The following is a 26,066-nucleotide window of genomic DNA, read 5'->3' as shown; positions in this document are numbered from 1 at the left end:
GAGTTTTTATTGCTGTTTACTTTTTGCTGATGTTCTTTTTACACAATAGGGGTTAAATGTCACTCTTCTTTTTAAATAATAATAATCGGTGGGATTTATTGATGACTTCCTATGTTCCAGTTACTGCTTCAAGGACTTAACATGTGTGATCTTATTTGGTCCTCACAGGAACTCTGTGAACGTTCGGCACTTTTCTAGTTCTTGTTTTACAGATGAGGAGACAGAGAATTGAAATGCTTAAGTAAGTGCCTGAGATTGTACATTGGTGGAACCAGGATTCAGCTCAGGCCTGTAAAGTCCCTGCTCTTAACTGCTGGGCATTCATGCAATGCACAGTGTCCTGATAGAGCCCGCCTTGTAGGTTTTTTTTTTTTTTTTTTTTGATGTTTTTTGTCAGGACAGAGTGTGAAAATGATTCTCCTTAGAGGAGCCAGTGGGGCAAGTATTTGCATATTTAGCTGATACGTGAAATAATGTGCTAATAGTGTAGGATGCACCTCAATAAAGTACTTACAGTAGAGAGCAGTATCATCCTATGGGACTCTATCCTTCTGCTTGCTGAGGAGTTGCATAATAGTAAAGAGCTGTATATATACATGTGCACGTGTCTAACCATGACAGAATATATACACGTTATGTGGTAAGCCACACCTTATTAAAGTTTTGTCACTAGAAACTTAGTATGTGAGAAATTAGAAGTCTATAAGCCTAGTGAGAACCAACTTTTTCCATAGATGTTTAATTAGCACTGGTGAGTTTTTTGAAGTTCATATGCAGTTTTAGAAGTTAACAACTTTGTATCTGTACATAACAGAACAAATATGGAAGAGAAAAAGCAATATTTCTAACATGATGCAGATCACGTATGTCACTTGTGTTCTTTGAAATGACACAGGAGTCGTTCCAACTCCTCAAAAACATGATTACGTGTGAATATTACTCTAATTCTTATACAAAGAGCTTGTTAATGGGAGTAGATAAAATAGTGAAATACTTGATCCATGTTCTATAGGTTGGCTTTTGTGGTTAAAGCCATCAGATAAGATTATTTTACAAAGCTCTGTGACCTTGAGCCGATACTTAACTTCTTTGTGCCAGTGTCCTCATTTATAAAATAATTGGTCACAGTAGTATCTGCTTAAAAAGAATAGTGTGATAAGTAAAGAAGTTAATTTTGGAACAGTGCCTGACACATAGTAAGCACACAATCCATGTTAGCTCTATGAGTACAGACAGCAGGCAGTAGCATCTTGCTAGAAGATGGTACTCTCAGATCAAGTTCATTGTCATGGGTTAGGAATAAGGAAATTCTTCAATGTGCAAGGGTACTATTCACCCATATACTACAGTGGTTAAGAGACAGCCACAATTCCTGATGTAATTCCATCAGGAACCGATTGAGTGACAGTGAACAACATTCCTTTGTAAGCACCAAAGGAACTACTTCTTAGGATTGTGAGAATTAAATAGGTAATGTAAACATTTGGTCTGGGTAATGCACTTAACCCGAGGTCAGTTTTGTTATTATCATCCTCAATTTACAGATGAAACAGAATCTCGGAGCCTGTGCTTGCTCATTATTGAGTGGAGGATGAAGCAGCAGAGCAGGATCAGAATGAGGCTCCCTGATGCCCCCCTCCATGCATGTCCAGTCACCTGAGCTCCTTTTGCATTTTGTGACTTTTCATTTCATCATCACCTCCCACTTCAGGAGCCAGCCGCTTTCCTCTCTACCCCAGAGTAGGTGTGAAAATGGGAGGTTTCTTGACCCTTTTGACTCTTCTCAGGGTTCAAAGAAAGGGGGTTAACATAAAATCGATAGCTGATAGGCCACCCTTGGTAGATCATTAGTAAATCACTGCTGTGAGGGCTGTGAATGTTTTTCCCTGCTTTAGGTTGAGGTTTTGAAATTGAAATTACTCTCTGGTCCTAGCAATCTATTTTTTAAAAAAAAGGAAAAAAAAAAAGATATTTAAATGGTAAGTCTCATTCTGGCCAGCAGTCTTACCTCTCTCTTGAGCTTTCCAAGTTTACATATGGTGATTTCGAGAGATACTCTTTCATTTATTCAACAAATAGGTGAAATGCTGCCCTCCTAGGGCTTAGAATATAAATTGTCTACACTGTAACTGTAATTAGTGCTAAACTGGGGACCCAGACCATCTAAGAATCCTGCGAGTCTTCCCATCTTTGGAGGTGGATGAGGTAAAGAAGAGAACCTGTCACTTTCTTCATATCCAGTTAAATTTCAATTTTAATATATATACAGTTATTTAATAATTATAAGGCCAGGTATTTAACAATGAATGAAATGCTGGTCATGATATTCCAGGAATAGCTGCATACGGTTTATTTAAAGAAACTAAGAAGTTGTCTTTGAATTGTTATTTTTTTTTACTGTCACAAAGCTTAAGTAGATAAATTTGCAACAAAAACACACAATATAAGGAACAAATAATAGAGTGGAGTCAAAGATGGTGAAGACCTGGGGTTGGGTTAATAAATTTATCTTGTCAGAAACAGAGTCAGAACAGCAGGAGGAGCTGGTTGTGTTTTTTATCTTTTAGGAGAGTGAATTTTTAATCATTTTTGGGTGGAGGGGCATGATTCGTTAAAGATGATAAAGTTGGTTTTAAACATGTTTATTGTGAGGTGACCCTAAGGCATCTGAGTAGAAATGTTTAGTGAACATTTGTATTTTCCTTGAGGTCAAGATGAGTGTTAGGTCTGACACCTGTTACTAGGGAGCCACGAGGGACCCAGACTTCCCTTTCTCAGGCCTTTAGCAGTTTCACTGTGGGCAGGAATCCCACACCCCCCAATCAGATGTGGCCATCCGGCTTTCCATCTTGAGAAATGAGGTGAAGGCAGGTCAGACCTTGTGATTGCAGCCTCCATGGAACTGAGGACTAGACCAGGGCCTGGAAAGGGCAGGGGGGCTGAGAGCAGTGACGTGAGGGCCACATGCCCAGCAGCAGCCTCCTCCTGTGCAAATCGTTTTGAGGGAGTGTGTTGCTTGTACCCTGCTCCCTACCCAAGCCGGATTTTTCTGGCCTTCCTGTTGAGCTGTCAAGTGCCCTTCCAGTGAGTGTTTCTGCTCAAGCTAGGCAGAACTGGTTTTGGTCACCTGCATTCATGAACTCTGAATTAGGATCCCGTGAAACATATAAAGGGCTGGTGTTCAAAAGAGACATCATAGTTGGGAATGGATTTTCCTTCACATTATTACTAAATGAATAAAATGAAGTAGTACCATCACCCCATGCTCAAGGTGATGCGTGAAATAGTGTGTTCATTTTGCTGAGCTACTTCATTGCTATGTGACCTTGGGCAAGTAACATCTCTGCTTGGATGTAATAAACAAATTCCACAGTTTCTGATGTTACCCCCAAATCTTCCCCTTAGTCATTCGTCTCAGGAAAAAAAAAAAAAGAAAAAAAGCTCCTCTGTTACCACCCTGTTCTTCAAGCCAAAAACCAAATGGCCATTCCTGAACTCTTCCTTTCCATTGCTTCCCATCTCCCATCCATCCACAGGTCTTCTTGGGATGACAAAGGATCCCATGACTGTCCTCTTCATTTTTGCCCCATCTCAACCACACAAATCCAAGTTACATCATATATTTACCTGTTGAACAACTTCTCTGTCTTCAATTTAGTCCCATTGAAATCTTCTCTGCTTTCAAAATCCTCTCTCCAAAAAGAGAAAAATAACTTTTAAGTAACTTTTCTTGCCCCAGTTCCGTCCCTTGAAATCTTCTCTGCCTTTAAAATCTTCTCTCCCAAAGGCATCCTGAGTAATTCTTAAAATTGTAAATCAAACTTTGTCTTTCTCTTATTTGAATATCTTCCATCAGCTTCAGATACAACGTTTGCTAAAAATATAAAGTCCTGACTGGCCTGCTAGGTGCTACATAGTATTTGCCTGCCTGCTTCTCCTAGTTCATCTCGTCCCCATCACACTCTAGCCAACCTGGTCTCTCTTTCCCTCAAACAAGTCAAGCTTTTCCTGTTGGCACTGCTCCTCCCATCCCCTGGAACATTCTTCCCCACATTGTTTCCCTACAGGTCCTACTTCCTGACTATTATAGCTCTGCTCGGGTGCTTTGCTCCAAGGAGGACCTTCCTCACCACTCCATCATAGCATCCTCACACCCTCTTTTATATCATGGTATTTCTTTTTCATGGCATGTATCACCATATGAAGTTATCTAATTTATGTGTATAATTGTGTATTGCTGATCTCCCCCTGGAATATCAGCTCCATGAAACCAGAGAGCTAGTTTCTTGTCTTTTTATTGTCCACTGAGTTTCCAGTGCCTGGAAAGGTAATTAGCACGCAATAGATACATGATAAGTGCTTGGTGAATAAATGAATGAAATAAAGACTGAAGTTACTTAACTGTTATAAGCTTTAATTTGTTGTATGAAGTGCCTTTTTCTAGGATGTTGGCAAGATAAAGTAAAATATTGCATGTAAAGCACTTAGCACAGTGCTTGATGTATCGTAAGTGCTCCATAAATGTCACTGGTTTTTGTTTTTGTTGATGTTAAGCTGACATTATATAAATTTATGTCAGCACATGATCACATGTTATTTGCTTTCTTCTTTTGCATAGATACCAGTGTAGATGAGCAGTATTTAAAGAAACTAAAGTTGGAATTTTTGCTTATCAGATATCTGTGATAAATCTTGTAGGCCATTATCAGAATCACCTGGCTGGCAGCCCTTTTAAACTCTTCCCTCCTTTTCTTAGGAGGGTGTCTCAGATCCTCTTGGTGCAGAGTAGCTAGACACTGCTTAAAAATTTTCGCTGGGTGATTACCAACATTCTCACTGTCTTCTACACTGAAGAAAAGAACATAGAAGATTCTGATGTAATTTACCTAAGGCCCAAACCATTTCCAGATTTAAGAATGCTTCCCAAAAGCAGAGAGGCACGATAGGCAGTTATTGGGAGAGGCCCATGTATATTGGGGTCTGAGAGACAGCAGTTGCCCAGTTGTTTCAGAGACTGGAATGCTGAGGCCCTGGGCACAGGAATATACTAACTAATGATGAGTTAACAATGAGTGACCTCGATTTCCTTTCAGGAATCATCACCAAATGAGACCTGAGAGACCAACTGGTAGTCACAAATGGAAGGAAAATGAGCTCGATGCATCATTGTCCAAGTTGGCCTCTGGTCCTTTTTCATATTAGGAACAAGATTAGCTACAAATTGACCCATGTATTTTCTAGAACATCAGGCATAGGTCTAGACCTGAACACAGGAACAGCCCATGAGGAAACCTCCTTCCTTTGGAGTGTAGTAACTATTAAAAAAGGAAATTAAATAGCGTGTGACTGCCCTGGGCCTGGAGCATCCCCTTAGGGAGCAGAAGCAAATCTGCTCCATTAACCAATCAATCAGTCTCTCCCCCACCTCTGTCCTGAATGATGTCTTAAGCGTTTCTTTCTTGGGGCTGATTGTTTCCAGAGATACACACAGAGGGAGTCCTTCAGTGACCCTTGCTCAGTTCTGAAGATTGCAACAGATTCTTTCTTAAAGTCTAGTGTAAAAACCCATTTCCTATTTGTATATATTTGTTATGTTTTAAAGATAAAATATGCTGTATGTATGATTATAAAATATAACAATTTAACATACTCAGTTAAATGTTAGAATTTTATATTCTGTAGCCTGTCATTTTAATTGGAAGAAGTATGGCCTAATGGAAATGTTCAATGTTCTTTTTCTTTTCTTTTTTCTTTTAATCTGTTAGTGCTGCCAACTGTCCCTATTCAGAAATCAATTTGAATAAAGACCGTATTTTTCCAGACCGCTTAAGTGGTGAGATGCCTCCGGCTAGTCCATCATTTCCAAGAAATAAAAGGACAGATGCAAATGAAAGCTCTTCATCCCCTGAAATCAGGTAATCAAAGAGCTAATATTAGATGTTTTGTTTCCTATAGCAATGTTTTCTTGGAGACTGTTGAAAATATACCTGACTGGCCAGGTGCGGTGGCTCACACCTGTAATCCCAGCACTTTGGGAGGCCGAGGCAGGCGGATCACCAGGTCAGGAGATCGAGACCATCCTGGCTAACATGGTGAAACCCGTCTCTACTAAAAATGCAAAATATTAGCCAGTGTGGTGGTGGACACCTGTAGTCCCAGCTACTTGGGAGGCTGAGGCAGGAGAATGGTGTGAACCCAGGAGGTGGAGCTTGCCATGAGCAGAGATCACACCACTGCCCTCCAGCCTGGGCAACAGAGCGAGACTCTGTCTCGAAAAAACAAACAAACAAAAAAGAAGAACAGATTCTGTGGCTTCTTCATAATCAAGACAGTGTATTTCTGAGTACATCACTACTTAAGGTGCCATGGCCACTCCTGGTATGAAAAGACACGGTCATCAAACAAAGTATCCCTGCGCAGTAGGCGATTGCTTAGTGGACACTTACAGGAGTAATGAAGACTGCCTTTACTACAGAGAGAGGGTGAGTCCTGGGTTTACTAGGAGCTGTTTTTGAATGTAGCCTGCAGCATGTAAGCTGCAAGATTGGAGAGATTCAAATTCTATTGGAACAACTGGTTTCATTTTTAAGTTTGTCTCCAGTTCCTTGATACAGTGTCTCACGTAGAGTGTCTGATCATTTACTCACTCAGGAGGACCAGTCATTCCTGTAATAGGCAAGTCAAGTCCTATCCACTCCCCGAGTTTTCTCATATATTAAAGGGAGGAAAGCCTCTGTCTTGACTCATTTCCAGTACTATTTTGAAGGTGGAATAGCTTTGACATAAATAATGAAGCATTAAAGCAAAGTATTGGCTGGACACCTATGGCTCATGCCTGTAATCCTAGCACTTTCAGAGGCTGAGGCAGGAGGATCACTTGAGCCCAAGAGTTCAAGACCAGCCTGGGTAACATAGTGAGACCCTGTCTCTATAAAAAATTTTAAAAGTCATCCAGGTGACCCTGCTATTTGTGAGACTGAGGTAGGAGGATTGCTTGAGCCCAGGAGTTCGAGGCTGCAGTCAGCTATGATTATGCCACTGCGCTCCACACTGGGCAACAGAACAAGATAGTGTTTCAGAAAAAAAAAAAAAAAAAAAAACACAAAGAAAGCAAGATATTAATGGTTTCATGACCCCAAAAGTAGTGCTGCCTGGAAGATTTTTTTGTATTCCGCCTTCCTTTGTCTGTCCTGTGGCTTACAAAATAATAGTGGCCAGTGATTGCCATAGTTGCTTCTTTGCCACTATCACCATCTAACATGGTGTGAGGATCCCTTTAGAATTCCCAGTTTATCAGTCTGTCTTTCTGTACCACCATTTTTGGTCATGATCAGAGATCTGATTAATTAACAGTGAACCAGTGAACAACAGCAGGTTCCTGGTTACGTACCCTGGAAGGAGTGGTGTAAGGTGTTACCACCGACTTTTTTTTTTTTTTTTTTAGTACTTTAAGTTCTATGGTACATGTGCATAACGTGCAGGTTTGTTACATATGTATACTTGTGCCGTGTTGGTGTGCTGCACCCATCAACTCGTCAGCACCCATCAACTCGTCATTTACATCAGGTATAACTCGCAATGCAATCCCTCCCCCCTCCCCCCTCCCCATAATTGGCCCTGGTGTGTGATGTTCCCCTTCCAGAGTCCAAGTGATCTCATTGTTCAATTCCCACCTATGAGTGAGAACATGCGGTGTTTGGTTTTCTGTTCTTGGCGATAGTTTGCTGAGAATGATGGTTTCCAGCTGCATCCATGTCCCTTCAAAGGACACAAACTCATCCTTTTTTATGGCTACATAGTATTCCATGGTGTATATGTGCCACATTTTCTTAATCCAGTCTGTCACTGATGGACATTTGGGTTGATCCAAGCCTTTGCTATGGTACCACCAACTTCTTAATATGAGGCAAAGAATCAAGCCATCTATCTCCTTTCCTGGGTATTTATAATTCAGTCGAAGAGAAAAAAATAGCTTTTTGACACATTTTTAAAATACAAAATTGCATGTGAAAATACCAAATACACAACAATATGAATATACATAATGCCATTAAATGGTAAATTTTATGTTATGTATATTTTGCTACTATTAAAAAATGCAAAAATGAATAAACAAAACTGCCAAATTGTGAGACTGGTTTATTGGGCATCTGCTGATGCTACTCTTTGCCCCATAACAAAAAAGATACCCTTTCTCTAATCTGTTTTCTCTAAGGGCAAATTCCTGTGTCATCTCTGATCTGTCTGAGAAGAAGGATTCTAATCACTGGGCTTCCTAAACAGCTGTTTCCTTCACCCCCTGGTACTTGACAGATTTCTCCATCCACTGACCTACCCTGTAGGCCACCACCACGTTTCCGTTCTTTCTAAACACGCAGCTTCTCTTTATTGTTCTTTTCAGAAATTAAAATCTTCATGCTTTTTAAAATTATTTTTATTTTGAATTATCCAAATTATACATTAATACCTGCTTGTTTTTAAGTTTAGAGTGAACTACAGTTATCTCTATTAATATTTTAATGGTTTGTCCTTATGTGTTTCCAGGAAAGCATTTTTGCCTGTGTGAATTCACACACATGCATGCGTACACCTCAGTTTCATATAGTAGAATGTTCTGATTTAAATTACTTAAGTTGTACAAGATGTGTTCCTTTAAAAGGTCATAAAATGTATACACAGAACTATGTTTGCATATTTACTCTTTTTTGTTTTTGTTTTTTTGAGATGGAGTCTCGCTCTGTCACCCAGGCTGGAGTGCAGTGGTGCAGTCTTGGCTCACTGCAAACTCCCCCTCCTGACTTAAAGTGATTCTCCTGCCTCAGCCTCCCGAGTAGCTGGTACTACAGGCATGTGCTACCACAGCTGGCTATTTTGTGTGTGTGTGTGTGTGTGTGTGTGTGTGTTTTAGTAGAGACGGGGTTTCACTGTGTTAGCCGGGATGGTCTCGATCAAAAAGATCAAAAAAGATCAAAAAGATGAAAAAGGGATCAAAGAGCCCTTCTCCCTTCCTGTTGGTCTCTTATAAACCTTGACTTTGAGTGTAACCCAAGGCTTGAAACATATCTTTAAGAGGTAAAGAAATACCCTTCCACTCATGTCCCAGTGGATTGCCTTCTTTTCAGGAAAATCCTGAGCATGCCACATTACTAGTAATCTTCTGTTTTGAATTGTGTGTATGCATGTGTCTTAATCATTTCAAAGTGTCTCATTTGGTTATTGTGAAAATGATCAGAGGTGTCCATGTCTACCTAACCTTTGAGAAGATACTGGCAGAGCAGCAGTGACCTTCCTCTGGCCTGAGATCAGCCAGGAGTGAGAAGCAGTGGTAGGACTCAGTTTGTCCTAGTGTCATGACTTTATACCTCTCCCTAGATAACCCTGGAGTCTTTTTCTTAAGGGTTCAGAGGTGAGTGCTCTGTAGAGGTGTTCATAGGCTTGAACTGCATCTTCTTGACTCACTTTCTGTACCAGCTTTGGCCAAAACTACAGTTTTAATATGTAGGAAATGTAAAAGAGCTAAAAGAGCTACAACTTAGACTTTCCAAGTATTTATTTAGAGTTTTATATTTTTTCTTTCTTCTTCCCACGTAACCAAGATGCAGTAAGTCAGTTCCACCTTGGATAAATCAGCAGTATACAAAGAGGTTGCCAACCTTTTTTCTGTTTAGTACTGTCTTAGTTATAGTTTAAGGTACATAAACCAGTGAGAGACCCTAAAACTTTGGAGGTAGTAGGTTGATGCAACTAAACTCTCTTAGGGGTTTTTTTCCTCCCATGCAACTTTAACACTTGGCTTTTTGCCATTGTTCTGCATGCAACGCCATCTAAGCTCTTAATGTAGCTCTGAAGATTAGTTCTGTCTCTGATGCAGACCCAAGGAAGAAATGAGTAAGTAGTTGAAACCCAGCACAGCAAGAGCAGACCATGGTGTTTCCTGTTCCTCCAGAAAAGAGCAGCAGAATGTGGTGATTAGGAACATGGGGCACTGCTTGAATTTAAATCTCGGCTTCCCTATTTGCTAGGTTTATGATCTTTGATGAATTACTCAATAGCTCTTTGCTTTGAATCTCATAATTTATGAAGATTACACAAGATGAAAAGTGCAAATATAAAGCTCTTAGAATAATGATTAATAAGTCATAAGCCCTCAATAAATGTTATTTTTTTGTCTGTTTGTTTGGTTTTTGAGATGGGGTCTCGCTCTGTCACCCAGGCTGAAGTGCAGTGGCGGGATCTCGGCTCACTGCAAGCTCCGCCTCCCAGGTTCAAGGGATTCACCTGGCTCAGCCTCCCTAGCAGCTGGGATTACAGGCGCGTGCCAACACACCCGGCTAATTTTTTGTATTTTCAGTGGAGATGGAGTTTCACCATGTTAACCAGGATAGTCTCAATCTCCTGACCTCGTGATCTGCTGCCTCGGCCTCCCAAAGTGCTGGGATTACAGGTGTGAGCCACCGTGCCAGGCCAAATGTTAGTTTTTATTGGTGTTGTTGAAAGAGGAATAGATTACTTTGTTTCATTATATGTCTTTATTCCTTAGGAGCAAATCAATTACTGGACCATTTGTTTACTATTTTTTTTTTTTTGGTGGGGGGAAGATTTTATTTTATTTGTTATTTATTTATTTATTTTTATTTTACTTTAAGTTGTAGGATATATGTGCAGAATGTGCAGGTTAGTTACACAGGTGTACATGTGCCATGGTAGTTTGCTGCATCCGTCAACCCATCTCCTAAGTTTTAAGCCCCACATGGATTAACTGTGCTAATGCTCCCCTTTTTAATAATCACCATTCTAACTGGCATGACATGGTATCTCATTGTGGTTTTGATTTGCATTTATCTAATGACCAGTGATGATGAGCTTTTTTTCCACATGTTTGTTGGCCACAAAATGTCTTCTTTTGAGAAGTGTCTCTTCATATCCTTCACCCACTTTTTGATGGGGTTGTTTGATTTTTCTTGTACATTTGTTTAAGTTCCTTATAGATTATGGATCTTAGACTTTTGTCAGATGGGTGGCTTGCAAAAATTTTCTCCCATCCTGTAGGTTGCCTTCTCACTCTGATGATAGTTTCTTTTGCTGTGTAGAAGTTCTTTAGTTTGATTTGATCCCATTTGTCAGTGTTGGCTTTTGTTGCAGGTGCTTTTCAGGTTTTAGTCATGATGTCTTTGTCCATGCCTATGTCCTGAATGGTACTGCCTATATTTTCTTCTAGGGTTTTGGGTTTTACATGTAAGTCTTTAATCCATCTTAGTTTAATTTTTGTATAAGGTGTAAGGAAGGGGTCTGGTTTCTGTTTTCTGTATATGGCTAGCCAGTTTTCCCAGCACCATTTATTAAATAGGGAATCCTTTCCCGCTTGCTTGTTTTTGTCAGGTTTGTCGAAGATTAGATAGTTGTACATGTGTGGTGTTATTTCTGAGGTCTCTGTTCTCTTCCATTGGTTTATATATCTGTTTTGGCACCAGTAGCATGATGTTTGGTTACTGTAGCCTTGTAACATTAACATAGTTTGAAGTCAGGTAGTGTGATGCCTCCAGCTTGTTTCATTTTGCTTAGGACTGTCTTGGCTATATGGACTCTTCTTTGGTTCCATATGAAGTTTAAAGTAGTTTATTTCTAATTCTGTGAAGAAAGTCACTGGTGGCCTGATAGGAATAGCATTGAATCTATAAATTACTTTGGGCAGTATGGCCATTTCAAGATATTGATTCTTCCTATCCATGAGCATAGAATGTTTTCCATTTGTGTCCTCTCTTATTTCCTTGAGCAGTGGTTTGTAGTTCACCTTGAAGAAGTCCTTCACGTCCCTTGTAAGTTGGATTCCTGGGTATTTTATTCTCTTTGTAGCAGTTGTGAATGGGCATTCACTCATAATTTGGCTCTCTGTTTGTCTATTATTGGTGTATAGGAATACCTGTGATTTTTGCACATTGATTTTGTATCCTGAGACTTTGCTGAAGTTGCTTATGAGCTTAAGGAGATTTTGGACTGAGACGATGGGGTTTTCTAAGTATACGATCATGTCGTCTACAAACAGAGACAATTTGACTTCCTCTCTTCCTATTTGAATACCCTTTATTTCTTTATCTTGCCTGATTGCCCTGGCCAGAACTTCCAATACCATGTTGAATAGGAGTGGTGAGAGAGGGCATCCTTGTCTTGTGCCAGTTTTCAAAGGGAATGCTTCCAGCTTTTGCCCATTTAGTATGATATTGGCTTTGTCATAAATAACTCTTATTATTTTGAGTTTGTCATAAATAACTCTTATTATTTTGAGATATGTTCCATCAATACCTAGTTTTCTTTGCTATTCTTTTTTTTTTTTTTTTTTGAGACGGAGTCTTGCTCTTTCGCCCAGGCTGGAGCTGGAGTGCAGTGGCGCTATCTCGGCTCACTGCAAGCTCCGCCTCCCAGATTCATGCCGTTCTCCTGCCTCAGCCTCCCGAGTAGCTGGGACTACAGGCACCTGCCACTGTGCCCAGCTAATTTTTTTGAGTGTGTTTTTAGTAGAGATAGGGTTTCACCGTGTTAGCCAGGATGGTCTCAATCTCCTGACCTCGTGATCCTCCCTCATCGGCCTCCCAAAGTGCTGGGATTACAGATGTGAGCCACTGCACCTGGCCTCTTTGCTGTTCTTAAGTTAAACTTTGAATAGATTGCTCAAGCAGGATGATTCCCATAATACCACATTACTCACCTGGATGTAATTTCCCACTTAGATTTTAACAAATTCTCTTTGCATTTTTCTTAAGAATTTACTAAAATTTGGTTGCCAGACATTACTTTTTTTTTTAATGCACTTTGCCACACAAGAGACAATTTGCATCCCTGAAAGCAAACTCTGAGACAAGGATTTAATTGCAAGTGGTTTACTTAGGAGGTCAAGAAAATATCAGTAGGCAAGTGAGGAAGTGATTCAGGGAAGGGCAGGCAGCCAGAAAAAGCTTTGTTGTCACGCTGATTACCACCATGGACAGCAGGAACACAGACCTGCAGGGAAAACTCTGGGATTTCTTGTAAATACACATCTCAGAGTTAGCCCACCATAGGGATGAGGGAGCTGAACTATTGAAACACCAATTCCCTTGAACCACAGAGTGAGACTGTACATGTTAATTCCCCAGCACATCCTCCCTGCCAAGCAGCCAGAGCCCAGGGAAGTCCTGCAGGAAATCAGTGCAGGCGAGACAGGTGGATCAGGCTAGTGTGTGCTGAAGTGAAGCTGGAGGCTGTGGCACCAACCCATTACCTATTCCAGATGCCAGGCAGTCCCCAGAATGAGTGATGTGCTAGCATTGCTTTTGATTCAGAGCTTATATAATAGGACTAGCATAAATTAACTGTGTGAGGAATGAATGTCCTTTTCCTATCATAACATTATTTTAAAGGTCACCTGCTCAGAATAGAGCCATGGGCAGCTAATGTTCCATCATACGCATTCCCAAATTTGGCTTCATACCAGATCCCCTGGGACTTCCTTAAAACTCAGATTTGAGGTCCTATCTCAGCCCACCACATTCTTCCAGGCTAGAGCTTTGGAGTCCGGACTCAAATATTTATGTGAGCATCTATCCCCCTGCTCAAAACGTTCAGTGACTTCCCGTTACTCTTGGAATTAAGACCCTCATTCTCAGCATGGCCTACAAAGCCTTGTGTCATCTGGCCCCTGCCTAACTCTCCTGCTTTGTCTCTGCAGGCTCTTTTTTCAACCTATGCTTCAGCCACCCTGTGCTGAGATACCCCTTTTCCCTCTGTCTAGATCCTCTCTGCGCCATCTTCTAGCTAATCTCTCATTTTGGGGCATCAGATTCACTCTCCTTTCCTCAGGGAAGCTTTATCTGTTCATCCAGATTTTGGACCAAGTCCTTCATTACATGCTTTCTCATCACACGACCCAATGCCATTGACATTCTTGGGTAAACACCTCTGTGTACTTTGCTTGATGATATGCTCCATAAAGGCAGGGGCCATGTCTTTTCTTCTTCTCCAAGTTGCCCTTGGAGAAGTGCAGTAGTGACCTCGAACTATCCATCCGTCTTCCGTGGACAGCTATCAGTTATGTAGCCTAAGAGGCAATAGCTGTATAACCTTTCTGTTCAGTTAAAACTCCTACACTTTGAACTGTGAGATCACCACACCAGATATGTAAGGAGTGATTATTAAATGATGAGATAAATTCCCCCCAAACACACCTGCACTCTCTCATTAATTAGGGTGGGATGTCCCAAACTGTTGTTGTTTAGTTTCCTGGCCCACACAGAAAATGATATCACAGAAATGACAATGTTTGTGTCAAACACCAAAGAAATGGATGAGGCTGCCTCCCAGTCACCAGAGAGGGGTGCAGAGGGCTGCGGGGATCAATATCTCAGAACACTTGTACCTTAGGATTCAGGACATCCTCATCAGGAAGCTCTGCCCGATATTAAGATGGTCCCACCCTGAGTCCACCTGTAGGTATGCTGAATGCTTGGATCTCTTTTCCTACAGAGACTTGTCAAATGGGTGTGAGTGAAGGGAAGTCCCAGTGGCTCTAGATAGAAATGTGAGTACGTGGTACTTATAGATAGAAATGTGAGTATACAATCCTATCCCAGCGATCCATTTATTCATCGGAAGTACAAGGAGTGTCTTTCGTGCCAGTGCTTGCTGTGAAAAGACGCTTTCTTCGCTCTGGACAGTGAAAGCTCATCTCTGCCCTCAAGCTGCTCCTAGAGGCAAAATGTTGAGGCATGGGCTCTACCAGTGAGTGGAGTAGCTTTTTCCTAGGGACTGATTACTTAAATCTCTGCATGTCTACAGCTGAGCAAAACAATATATGTGTTTCTCTATATATCTTAAGAAAACTGGGAGTCTCACACTTTGATTTGCACCAGAATCATTTGAGATGCTTGTTAAAAATGTGGCTTTTGAGGCACTGCTCCCAGAGGTACTGATTCAGGAAATGGAATTCTTGTGTTCATAAAAATGAAGGCACAGGAATCTTCATTTTTAACAAGCTCTCCCAGGTGACCGATGCAAGTAGTCTATAAACCAGGCTTTGGGAATCTCTACTGAATGAAAATACCCTTTTCAGGGGTAATACTTCACAGTGTGTTATCAGTTGGGAAACATCAGGCATCCATCCCACATAGCCGTGTTCTCATGAAATCTGTTCTACGGCTGTTTGTAATTGTGTTCTAAATTAGGTACTATCTCTATTAAAAATCACTTACTGTTTTAAGCTCCCATGTTGTTTAAGCCTGCTAAACATCAACTACAGAAACCAATAAAGCATCTTTAAAATGCCTGCCAAATGCTTAGATTATCTTGCAAGGCAAATGCCCACTGCTTATTAACTGATCCAATGGCAGAAATCAGTCTGTTCAGTTCATTATAGGCCATTAAAATGGCTTCTCAAGTTGTAAGACCAGCGTTTCCACTACGAGAACTACATAGAGCGTTGCCGGAATTGCAGCCATCAATCTGGTTTATATTTTTAACACGAATCCAATTTTGCTAGTCACACCGAAAGCCAAGTCTGTACCCAGTTAAACAGATAGGAAAGCAAGCTAAGATAAAGTATGAAGCTATGAGTGGATATAAATCTATTTACTTTGCAAAACTATCACATCAAGTAGAATAAAATCAATTTAGAGCCAACCATTCTAAAAGATTACCAAAGTTAATTAGTAAACCTTGGGAAGTTGGTTTTTTGCCCCCTGAGGTCTTCTGGGCCCAGAGCTTGATGTTGAATATTGCTGGAAGTAATTTCAGTGACTAGGCATGCTCTGGCTATTGTAAAACCTCTTCTCCCTTTTTGTTGATGGGTTCCAGGTATGAATTAAGAGCTCTGAAAGTGTTTTCCTATTCCAGCTCTTCAGAGCCTGAGTTAAATCTGTGTAGTTGTTTATGTACCCCAAAGAGTAGCTCAGTGTTTAGTTAAATCACTCTCAGTTCTGATGCCAGCCACTGTGACACCAAGGCAACCATTCAAAATGCAAGGATAGGATGAGTGTGTTATTGTTATATGCCTGTGAAGTTGTTGGAACAATATTGTAACAGGATCTTATTTTATCTCCTTGAATATCACCAATTTCTGACTCAGGAGACCCTTTTCTGTAGAGTAGAAAGGCAGTGACATCTGTTCTCTTTTCCACAACAACAACAATAAAGTAATAGAGTCTCACTCTTAAGAGACATCATCTTTATTTCCCAAATCTCACCTTACTGGTTAAGGCTTTTCATTTAAGAAGAGGATTAATTGCTGACTGAATTTTTCCAGAGGATTTTTCCTTGTTATCTTGGTAATACCCACCTTATGTATTCATTATATTCCTTTTATTGTATTCTTTCACTGGCGTATGGTCCTTATGCTAAATTATAATTAAATAGGCCTGTTAACCAAAATGCTTTTATTCATTAGATACACAGTAAACCATGTTTACCTCTCCTGGGTGGTGTTTATGAAAACATAATTCAGTAAAACCATTGCTGTTGTCAAAAGGAATTGAATTTTAAAAGCTGTTTATTTGAATGTTGCTCGTAGTTGACCCACTGGTTTTATTTGCCATCTTTTTCTGAATCCTTTCGAAGGTGGTGACCTCCTTGACCTGAAGCTCAAGTACAGTTGCTCTTCATTTGTACGATGCATTTTGGAGGCAGTTCAAGTATTCTTTTAAAGTTTCTGTAGAGTGTAACCCCTGAGATTCTCATTCCCTGATCTTTTTACCTGCGAGTGAGTCACAGCTCAGAAACTTTAAAAAAAAAAAAAAAAATGCTGGGAGCATGCAAAGAGACATTCTTTTGATGGCCAAAACAGAAAAACTACATTTTCTTACAGCTCTCTGGTAGTCAGCATCCCTGCTTGTTACTGGGGAAGTACAAGTCTCTTTCAGTTCTGCAAAGGCCCCATGAGACTAGAATAAGCTATTTTGAAAAGAGAAGGGTGAGGTTATTTTAAACCAAACCAAACTAAGGAGTGAGCTTTTACACTTGAGCTACGGCAAGATAGCCATGTCTCTGACGCTGGGCCAACAATAACTGTCAATCTGAGCTTCCTAACCCGGTTGGCAAATATTTCAATCTACGTTGCAATCTGCATCTGCCTCCTTTCATGCTGGATTTAAAGAAGTGACTGAAATCAATAAATCCCTAAATTGGGGCAAAATAATTTGTTTTTCAGTATTTTTTAACAGACTGGGACTAATTGAAACATAATTGGTTAGAAATTGTTTTTATATGAAAAATAAACAGACTTGAAGAAATACAGCTGCACATATTCAACTGCCATCCTATGCATTTACCATTCTAATGTCTGTTTTACTAATATTCATCACAAAGCATAATTACGGTAAGACAATAAGACCTCTAAAAGGTGACACATAATTACAGAGAAAAAGAAATTGCTGAGTCATAAAGAGTACATTTTTCCATTCAAGTGAATTCCACTATCTTAATTAAAAGCCAAAAGTATTGTTAAGATTTCACTATGATTGTATTTCAGTTCAGTACAACTGAAATGTATTGAATTGAATTGAATTGTATTGAATTGCAACTAAAGAAATGTTGCAGTAAATGGCTTCTTGAAAATTTTGAAATTCCAAGATAAATTGCTATTTTGCAGGTGCTTTTACCTATGTCGGTGCCTATTATTTAATCTTCATAAGACCTTATGTGGTGTAGTTGTCATCATCACACCCTCATTCTACAAACGTGGAACCTCTTTTGGTTAGAGGCCACATAGCTAGTCCATAGCAGACCTGAGTTATAACCCAGGCAGTCTGACTGTAGTCTGTGCTTGGAACCATTACTCTAAAAGCTGTTTTAATAGTTGAAGAAATAAGGTTAAAGAAAACAGGTATCAGTAGATAATTTTATCCTAAAATATAAGTAATTTATAACCTAGGAATAGCTGCTATGCATCATGCTCCTACTTAAGTGCCTGGCTCTGTCCTAAGCGCTTTCTATACATTATTTCATTCTTAACATGCCCCTCTGAGGTAAAGGATTTGTTATCCTTGTTTTACCAGTGATGTAACTGAGAATTAGAGAAATTAAGTAACTTGCTGATGGTCACGTAAACCTAGTGAGTAGCAGAACTGAAATTTAAACCAGATCTCTTCACTTCCTAAGACCACATGTGTAACCACTATTGCTGGGCTGCTTCCTCCATGTTAAGATTCAGGCACCCATCTGCAATGTGTGTAATCTCAATGCTTTGAGAGGGTGAGGCAGGAGGATTACTTGAAGCCGGAAATTCAGACCAGCCCTGAGCAACATAGTGAGACCCTGTCTCTATAAAAACTTAAAAATTAGCTAGGCATGGTAGCGCATGACTGTAGTTTCCACTACTTGGGAGGCTGAGGCTGGAGAAGCACTTGAGCATGAGTTTGAGGTTACAGTGAGCTGATGATGGCACCACTGCAGTCCAGCCTGGACAACGGAGTGAGATCCTGTCTCTTTAAAAAAAAAAAAATCGCACACTTGTGCCTAAACAGCTTGTACCCTCTTTTGAAAGGAAATTGTTCATAATGAAAAATGTTGATCAAGGAAAGCAGGTCAGGAAATGTTTAGGTTGACAATAATTGTGATATTAAAATATAGCCTGAAAATATTTCTGGTTGTCATTTAAAAAAATCTGTCAAGAAGCATATCATTTACTATGTTCCAGAGGGTGTTGTAACGTTATCCCAGAGTTTTGGCATTCTGATATAATCATATTTTATCTGTAATTGGAAGACTATGTAGCTAAAATAACATTTTGCTTAGGAAGTTGAAATTCTAGAACAAGGATTTCATTTTTGTGTAGAGGAAGATTCATCACAGTACATATTCAGCCAGAATTTGCGTAATGAAATTCTTAACCTTATAGTAGAGAGAAATAATGGTTGTCCAATTGAATAAACAATTTTTTTTTTGGTTTTTTTTCTTTCTGAGACACAGTCTCACTTTGTCACCGAGGCTGGAGTGCAGTGGTGCAATCATGGCTCACTGCAGCTTTGACCTCCAGGGCTAAAGTGATCCACCTGCCTCAGCTTCCAAGTAGCTGGAACTATAGGTGTATGCCACCATGCCCGACATTTTTTTTTTTTTTTTTTTTTTGGTAGAGACACAGTCTCACTGTGTTTCCCAGGCTGGTCTTGAATTCCTGGACTCAAGCAACCCTCCCGCTTCAGTCTCCCAAAGTGCTGGTATTAGAAGCATGAGCCACCGTGCCTGGCCTCAATTTTTGTTTTAAATAAAATGTAAAACAAATGAGAATACGGAGTCAGGCTCTTCATTCCTGACCTCATCAATGAAAGAAAATTTGGAGAATAAGTTTATGGCACAAAAAGCTTGTTTCCTTTAACTTCATACTTTATTTATGTCATACTTTATTTTGGAAAAGCACAAGTGTAAAAATAAAAAACAACTGAATCCAATTGCGGATTTTGGTGTCAAAAAGAACGGGTGCTATACTCGCCCTGTGAATTTGGTCTTAATGTCTCTACATTTCTGTGGCTATAATAATAAACCTTCCTTCAATACGTGTTATGAAATATGGGGCATGTAAAAACCTCAGTCAGTCTTTGGCTCATACTATGTTCTTAAGAAGTGAACTTTTCTTATTAATATTAACTGTTTCCACATGTCTGGATGTGCTCGATTAAGATTCTGCTCGCTCCAGTGGTTCTATTCACCCATCTGTTTCATAATGCCTGTTCTAACAGACTGCGCAGATTGACCCTGTCTTCCACCTTTCCACTCTGTAGCTAAAGGAAACAGCACATAGAACCACAGGAGCGTAGGTGCTTTTAATTTGAAGGAATTGGCAGAATCAATACATTAATCTGAAATAAAACATTCAGTAAACATTTTTTTGTGGAGTTCTTCCCGTTTGGTAAAAATACATATCTGTGTTTATATATTCCCAGGTTTGTATGGCTCCAATTTAATGAAGTGTCATGAGTTAAAACTGGGGCAGTGAAAACTGAACATGCCTCTATAATGAAGCAACATAAATTATGTAAGAGTACATAGCTTCCACTCTGCTTCTCTTTTGGGATAGGTTATGTCAGATCCAGGCATGAGGAAATTTTTTGGGTCAAAGATTTTACTTCCTTATTCTATCTCTGTTCCCTCTTGGAAAGTGATCTTTTTCTTGGAGTTCAGGAAATAAGTAATTGTCATTGTATTCAGGCATAAGAAAACAAGGGAACTTGGCCAGGTGCGGTAGCTCAAGCCTGTAATCCCAGCACTTTGGGAGGCCGAGACGGGCGGATCACAAGGTCAGGAGATCGAGACCATCCTGGCTAACCCGGTGAAACCCCGTCTCTACTAAAAAATACAAAAAACGAGCCGGGCAAGGTGGCGGGCACCTGTAGTCCCAGCTACTCGGGAGGCTGAGGCAGGAGAATGTCGTAAACCCGGGAGGCGGAGCTTGCAGTGAGCTGAGATCTGGCCACTGCACTCCAGCCTGGGCAACAGAGCGAGACTCCGTCTCAAAAAAAAAAAAAAAGAAAAAAAAAGGGAACTTTTCTCATAGCTCAAGTCTTCTATCTTTATTTTAACAAAGCTTACTTTAAAGGAATGGTATGCTTTAGTAAAACCACAAAAGGGTAACTGCAGATTATCATGGATAATTGTGATCCTGAAAACTGAAATATACAGAAAATTTTGACTTTTTAGCTTTTGGACTCATGACGTTTCTCTATTAAAAAAAAAATCAACTACTCATCAGAGCTTCTAGAAAAACCACAATAATTGGACATTTATTTTATTTGGGAAATGCCAATTTTAAGTTATATCGCTGTAGAGTATGGTTTTTAATAATAATTAATATAGCCATCTACAAACTATTTGTTGACCACAGTACTTTCTGGGATAGAATTTGTGCACTATTATTTCCGATTTAATATAAAACAAATTTGGAAGTTCATAGAAGTTAATTTTAGCATGGTAAGCTAATTTTAACATGTTGTAATTACCGAGCATAACTGCAGCATTATTTTTACAGAGAAAACACAATTTTTATCAATACTTCAACTAATGTTCTTTCTCCAGTTATCAGTGATACTCTTACATTTGTTTTTACTATAGCTTCATCCCTCTCCTTTCTATGGCATAAGAGACCCTGTTGCCATTTAATTGGTTTCTCTTGGAAAAAAAATAATGATTCTCCCCCATTGTCAAAAGAGCAAGTATACTTCAGCAGTTGTAGCAAGTTGTTTTTAGCATGAACTAAGCCAGGGAGCTCAGATTCAAATGAAATTTCACATTTGCTCCTGGAAATGATCTTTCTTAAAAATAATATCTCCTCACAGGATGATTGATAATAAACAATAAATAATTTAAAAATAGCAATAAAAATAGAAAATATATTTATTGCATGCTTACTGTGTTAGTGTCATTGTGTTATTATATTTTCAAATGGAGACTCAATTAGTGCCTTTGTAATTAAAACTATAGAACTCCTTTTATATTTGTTGGGATATTTTGTTTCAAATGTATTTGCCGTTATTAAAACTGAACAGAACTATGCTCTGGATCTTTAAGAAACTCTCGTGTATTTGTAATGGTAACAGCATGTATGAAACAATAGCACATCATAAACACAGAATACTTTAAAGCACTGAAGTGTGTAGGCCAGATAGCATATTCTGGATAGAAGAAATTGCAAAATGGGGTTTATTGTGAATCCTGAGAATGGAATACATTAGGGTGAAGAATTTTTAATCCCTGAAATTTAAGAAAAGTAGTTCCTTTTTTTTTTTTTTAAAAAAAAAAAAAAAAAAAAAACTATTTTTGCCCCTGACATAAGGAGTAAAGCTCTGAATTAAGATTGTAATAGGTCTATTCCATTTTGCAGCATCTCTGGCATGTTTAGTTTAGCATTAGGTTATTCCCGGTCAGAAAGAGGTGAAATCACTTCAGCTGGTGAACTTGACCTGATTAAACCAGAAAAAGCTTCCTAGAAATGGGATTGATTCCCCCTAGCCAATCTTAGCCTCCATCCGAATCCTGGTGCTGAGTAGTGTATAGTGACTTAGTTAAATGGTGTGGACTTTCAAAACATCTTCTTTCTTTAAATGGAAGTCTTACCAAACTGTGTAAGTAAAATTCCACATGAATACATGTTCCAAATTGTAGTTGAAATATTCAATAGCTACATTTTCCAGAATAGTTCATTTTATTATCCTTAGCTTTAAAATCTTCTTCCTGAATAGGAAATGAAAATTGATAATGAAGAAAATGGACATTTATAGGTATTATTAATTAATTGCCTTGTAGTAGAACTGTATATCCTTTCTAACACTTTAGTAGCATCCTTTGGTTTAAAATTAAGAAAAGCAGTTGTTGAGATGCAGTTCTGAACCATTTTTTAAAAATGTTTCTCTTGTAAAATATTGAATTGCCTGTTTTTCTCAGAGACCAGCATGCTGATGATGTCAAAGAAGACTTTGAAGAGAGAACAGAAAGTGAAATGAGAACATCACATGAAGCCAGAGGTAGCCATAATAATTCTCATATTACTGATGTGTATTACTGCTAATATGAAACAATCATAGCCTTAACTGGAATACAACAGTCTCTTTTATGTTAAAAATGAATTTTATTGTTTATTTTTACTGTTTTAGGTTCAGGGATACATGTGAAGGTTTGTTACGTAGGTAAACTCATGTCATGAGAGTTTGTTATCCAGGTTATTTCATCACCCACGAATTAAGCCCAATACCCAATAGTTACCTTTTCTGATCCTCTGCCTCCTCCTGGCCTCCGCCAGCAAGTAGACTCCAGTGTCTGTCCTTTCCTTGTGTTCATAGGTTCTCATCATTTAGCTCCCATGTATAAGTGAGAACGTGCGGTATTTGTTTTTCTGTTCCTGCATTAGTTTGCTGAAAGTAATAGCCTGCAGCTCCATCCATGTTCCCGCAGAAGACATGATCTCATTCTTTTTTATGGCTGCAAAAGATGAACTTTAAGTTTGGTTACCTTATTCTTTTTTGCAGGCAATAAAAGTTTATTGTTCAGTATCAATATAGTATGTAATTTTTTATATAGATTCATTTATGGTCTGTATTAACAGTCTCGCATATTGGTACAGTATTGTACATAAAGTTTGGTAAGACATTCTCTTTGGACCTTGTCACACATTTTCTTTAGTATTGTTGATGTCATTTGCTTCCTATGTTTAAAACTCAATTCAGAATGTGTTTTGAAATCCAGATATTGTCTTAATCTAATATCACAAAATGAAAAAAAATTACTTGAACAATGTTTTAAGTTATATTGGAGGAAATAATTTGTCCTACATCTTTGTTAAAAATATATCGCTTCGGGAAGCCAAGGTAGGCGGATCACCTGAGGTCAGGAGTTCGAGACCAGCCTCGCCAACGTGATGAAACCCTGTCTCTACTAAAAATACAAAAATTAGCCAGGTGTGGTGGTGCATGCCTGTAGTCCCAGCTACTCGGGAGGCTGAGGCAGGAGAATCACTTGAACCTCGGAGGCAGAGGTTGCAGTGAACCGAGATCACGCCATTGCACTCTAGACTGAGCTACAGAGCGAGACTCTGTCTCAAAAAAAAAAAAAAAAAAATGCAGTGATTTAATGGTTTAATTAAGCAATGAAGTTGTAATAACTGTTAGTCATAGTATGGATTGTATTTATTTATAAATCAAATATAACAGTAATTATTTATTTTTGTAAGAAAATGACTGTCTGATTTTGATTTTGATTGTCCCTGTGAACTTTGCTTTTCATGTAAATAGTTTGATTTAGATTATTATAAGATTTGAGAATGGCACCTGATGACTTCTTGCAGTGACCTATTTCATAGGTGATGCTTTGATTTCCATATCTGATTTTCATAAAGCAATCATTTATGATTAATTTAAAAGTTATAGTCAGTGCTGTCTTCAGCACCCTTTATGGTGTTTATGTAGCACAGTGTACAAACCCTGTAAATGGCCAGAGTTGGAATCTCTGCTCTGCCACGTGCTGCTTTGTGATCTTAGACATGTCATCACACACCTGTGAGTGTTTCTGTTTCTTTACCTATCCAGGAGGATGATGATAGTATACCTCCCATATCAGATCATAATGAGGATGAAGTACAGTCACATTTGTAGCTTGCTTAGAACAGTGCTGTGCAAGTATTCGATTCTTTAAAATGTTTCTGATTATGGAAAAGGTAGAAAAATATTTAATTTACGAAGGTTTTGTTATCAGGGCTATTTTGAATTCTTAGACAAAAGCTTCGGCCTTTCTTTGTGAATGGTGGTTTATAAGAGGAGGTAAGAGCGTGGCCTTCATTCAGGTCTCAGCTCTGCCACTTCCTAGCTGTGTGGCTAGCTCTGGGCAAAGTACTTAACCTGTTTGTGCCTCAGTTTTGTCTTGTGTAAAATGGATGTAGTACTAGCATCTATATCATTGGATTATTGTGAGGATTAAATGCATCAGTGGCTGGAGTATTCACTCTTATTAATAGTAGTAGTATTGTGGAATAAGTGTCTGTTGTATGGAATTACCTGATCATTAAAAGTTCAGATTGATTGATGATAAAATCTTCTAGGCTTTAAGCTTGTTGAGGAAGTAATAATTTGATAACATTTTTAGTTTCTCAGTGATCTTTTTAACTCAGTGTTTATTTAACATTTTATATGCTGGGCCAATTTTCATAATTTCTTTCTGAAAATTGTTTGCGTATGGAGAATTTCCAGTTTATTAACATGTACTATGCATGGTATTCTCTTATTTTTCTTGGTAGTTTTATGTCTTTCTAATTTTTTTCTTTCTATTTTTCTTGATTTGAATTGCCTAAGTTTTTGTTTTATTATTCCTTTCAAGGAACCATTGCTAGGATTCATATATAATTCTTAATTTTGTAATTTTTCAAGTCATTTATTTTTGTTGTTTTTTACCTGTAAAACCTGTAGTTCAATGTGCATGTTTTGCTTATTGTCCTACTTTTTGTTTGTGAAAGAGAGCTTTATAAAGTAAGTTGTTTTGAGAATTATTGCACATATTTTTATAGGTGAGATTGGTCTATGATGTTCTCCTTTACTTTCTCATCCGGCTTTAGCCTCCTAAAATCAATATAATTTTTCTTCTTTTTCACATTTCTGAAACATTTTGAATAAGACTGTATCATAAAATGTATCTATGGTGAAATCATGTTACAATTCTAGGCTTCCTTTTAACATCTTTCTTAGCTTTAGATTTTTTTATCTTTTTGAAATCGTTTTTCAAGAACCATTTTGTATGAAAGAGATTTGGATAGCACTTTGTCCAGTACTGGATAGCACCGTCCAGTAGTTTTACTGGTTGTCTTCACCTAAAATCAGGGAGCTTTGTCCGAAACCAGGCCTTATAACATCTGAAGACGTTTCTCAGTAACACTGGGGACCTCTCAGAGCCTAGTCAGTGGGTTTCCTCCTGCCTCTCAGTTCTTAATAGGGCCCTGGCTGAGTGCCTTATATTGGATTTCCTTTAAACAGATGCTGAGAGTGCTTTGTACAAGAGGTTTGTTGGTGAGTATTCTTGGGAGCAACACCAGCGAGAGAGTGAAAGAAGCAGGTTTGGGCAGACCGAGAAGCTGAGCTGTAATGTAATTACAGCAGAGGCCTTAGCCCATCTCACAAGTTGTGCAGGTGGCCGTTCGGAGTTTTCCCAAATTCAGGCAAGGGAACCAGACTTTCGTATCTCTGAATTGACCAATCCTCGGATGTTTGCTGGGAGGGGCACATATCCTTGGGCAAGGAAGCTCCCTTTGACTTTGGGCAGTTCCAGAGAGGGAGGCAGCTCTGCGCATCTGCATTCCACAGGGAGGAGAATGAAGCCCTGTTTCTGAAGGGCGCGAAGAATGGCCCACCACAGATTTACTATATTCAGCCAGATGTTTGGTCTGTTTTTCTTTGAGGGAAAATCAAACAGAACAAAAGAAACAAACCAAAATATCCTTTTAACTATGTGAGATTAGGCCAGCTAAATTCAGTCCACTCTCTTGGATTTGAAAATGAACCTGGCTCTTCAATTCAGTCTTCTTTTGTGATGTTTGCCTGGGAAGTCATGAGCCTTTTTGATTCTTTGATTCAGTC

At 39.0% G+C, this 26,066-nt stretch overlaps 1 protein-coding gene across 7 annotated transcripts in view; it reads left to right on the top strand.

The window, feature by feature from the left end:
* L3MBTL3 (L3MBTL histone methyl-lysine binding protein 3) overlaps positions 1 to 26,066 on the top strand; it is a 122,680-nt gene that overhangs the window by 78,308 nt on the left and 18,306 nt on the right. For all 7 annotated transcript variants that reach the window (XM_003898195.5, XM_003898196.5, XM_021937896.2 and 4 more), the window contains 2 exons: positions 5,766 to 5,915; positions 22,396 to 22,475. In XM_003898195.5, the coding sequence (XP_003898244.1) occupies positions 5,766 to 5,915; positions 22,396 to 22,475 (230 nt within the window). The remainder of the gene's footprint in view (positions 1 to 5,765; positions 5,916 to 22,395; positions 22,476 to 26,066) is intronic.

The sequence above is a fragment of the Papio anubis genome, chromosome 6 (genome assembly GCF_008728515.1).
Source record: "Papio anubis isolate 15944 chromosome 6, Panubis1.0, whole genome shotgun sequence".
Taxonomy (NCBI): domain Eukaryota; kingdom Metazoa; phylum Chordata; class Mammalia; order Primates; family Cercopithecidae; genus Papio; species Papio anubis.
The sequence above is the reverse complement of the archived record's forward strand: the minus strand, read 5'-3'. Positions and strand labels throughout refer to the sequence as shown.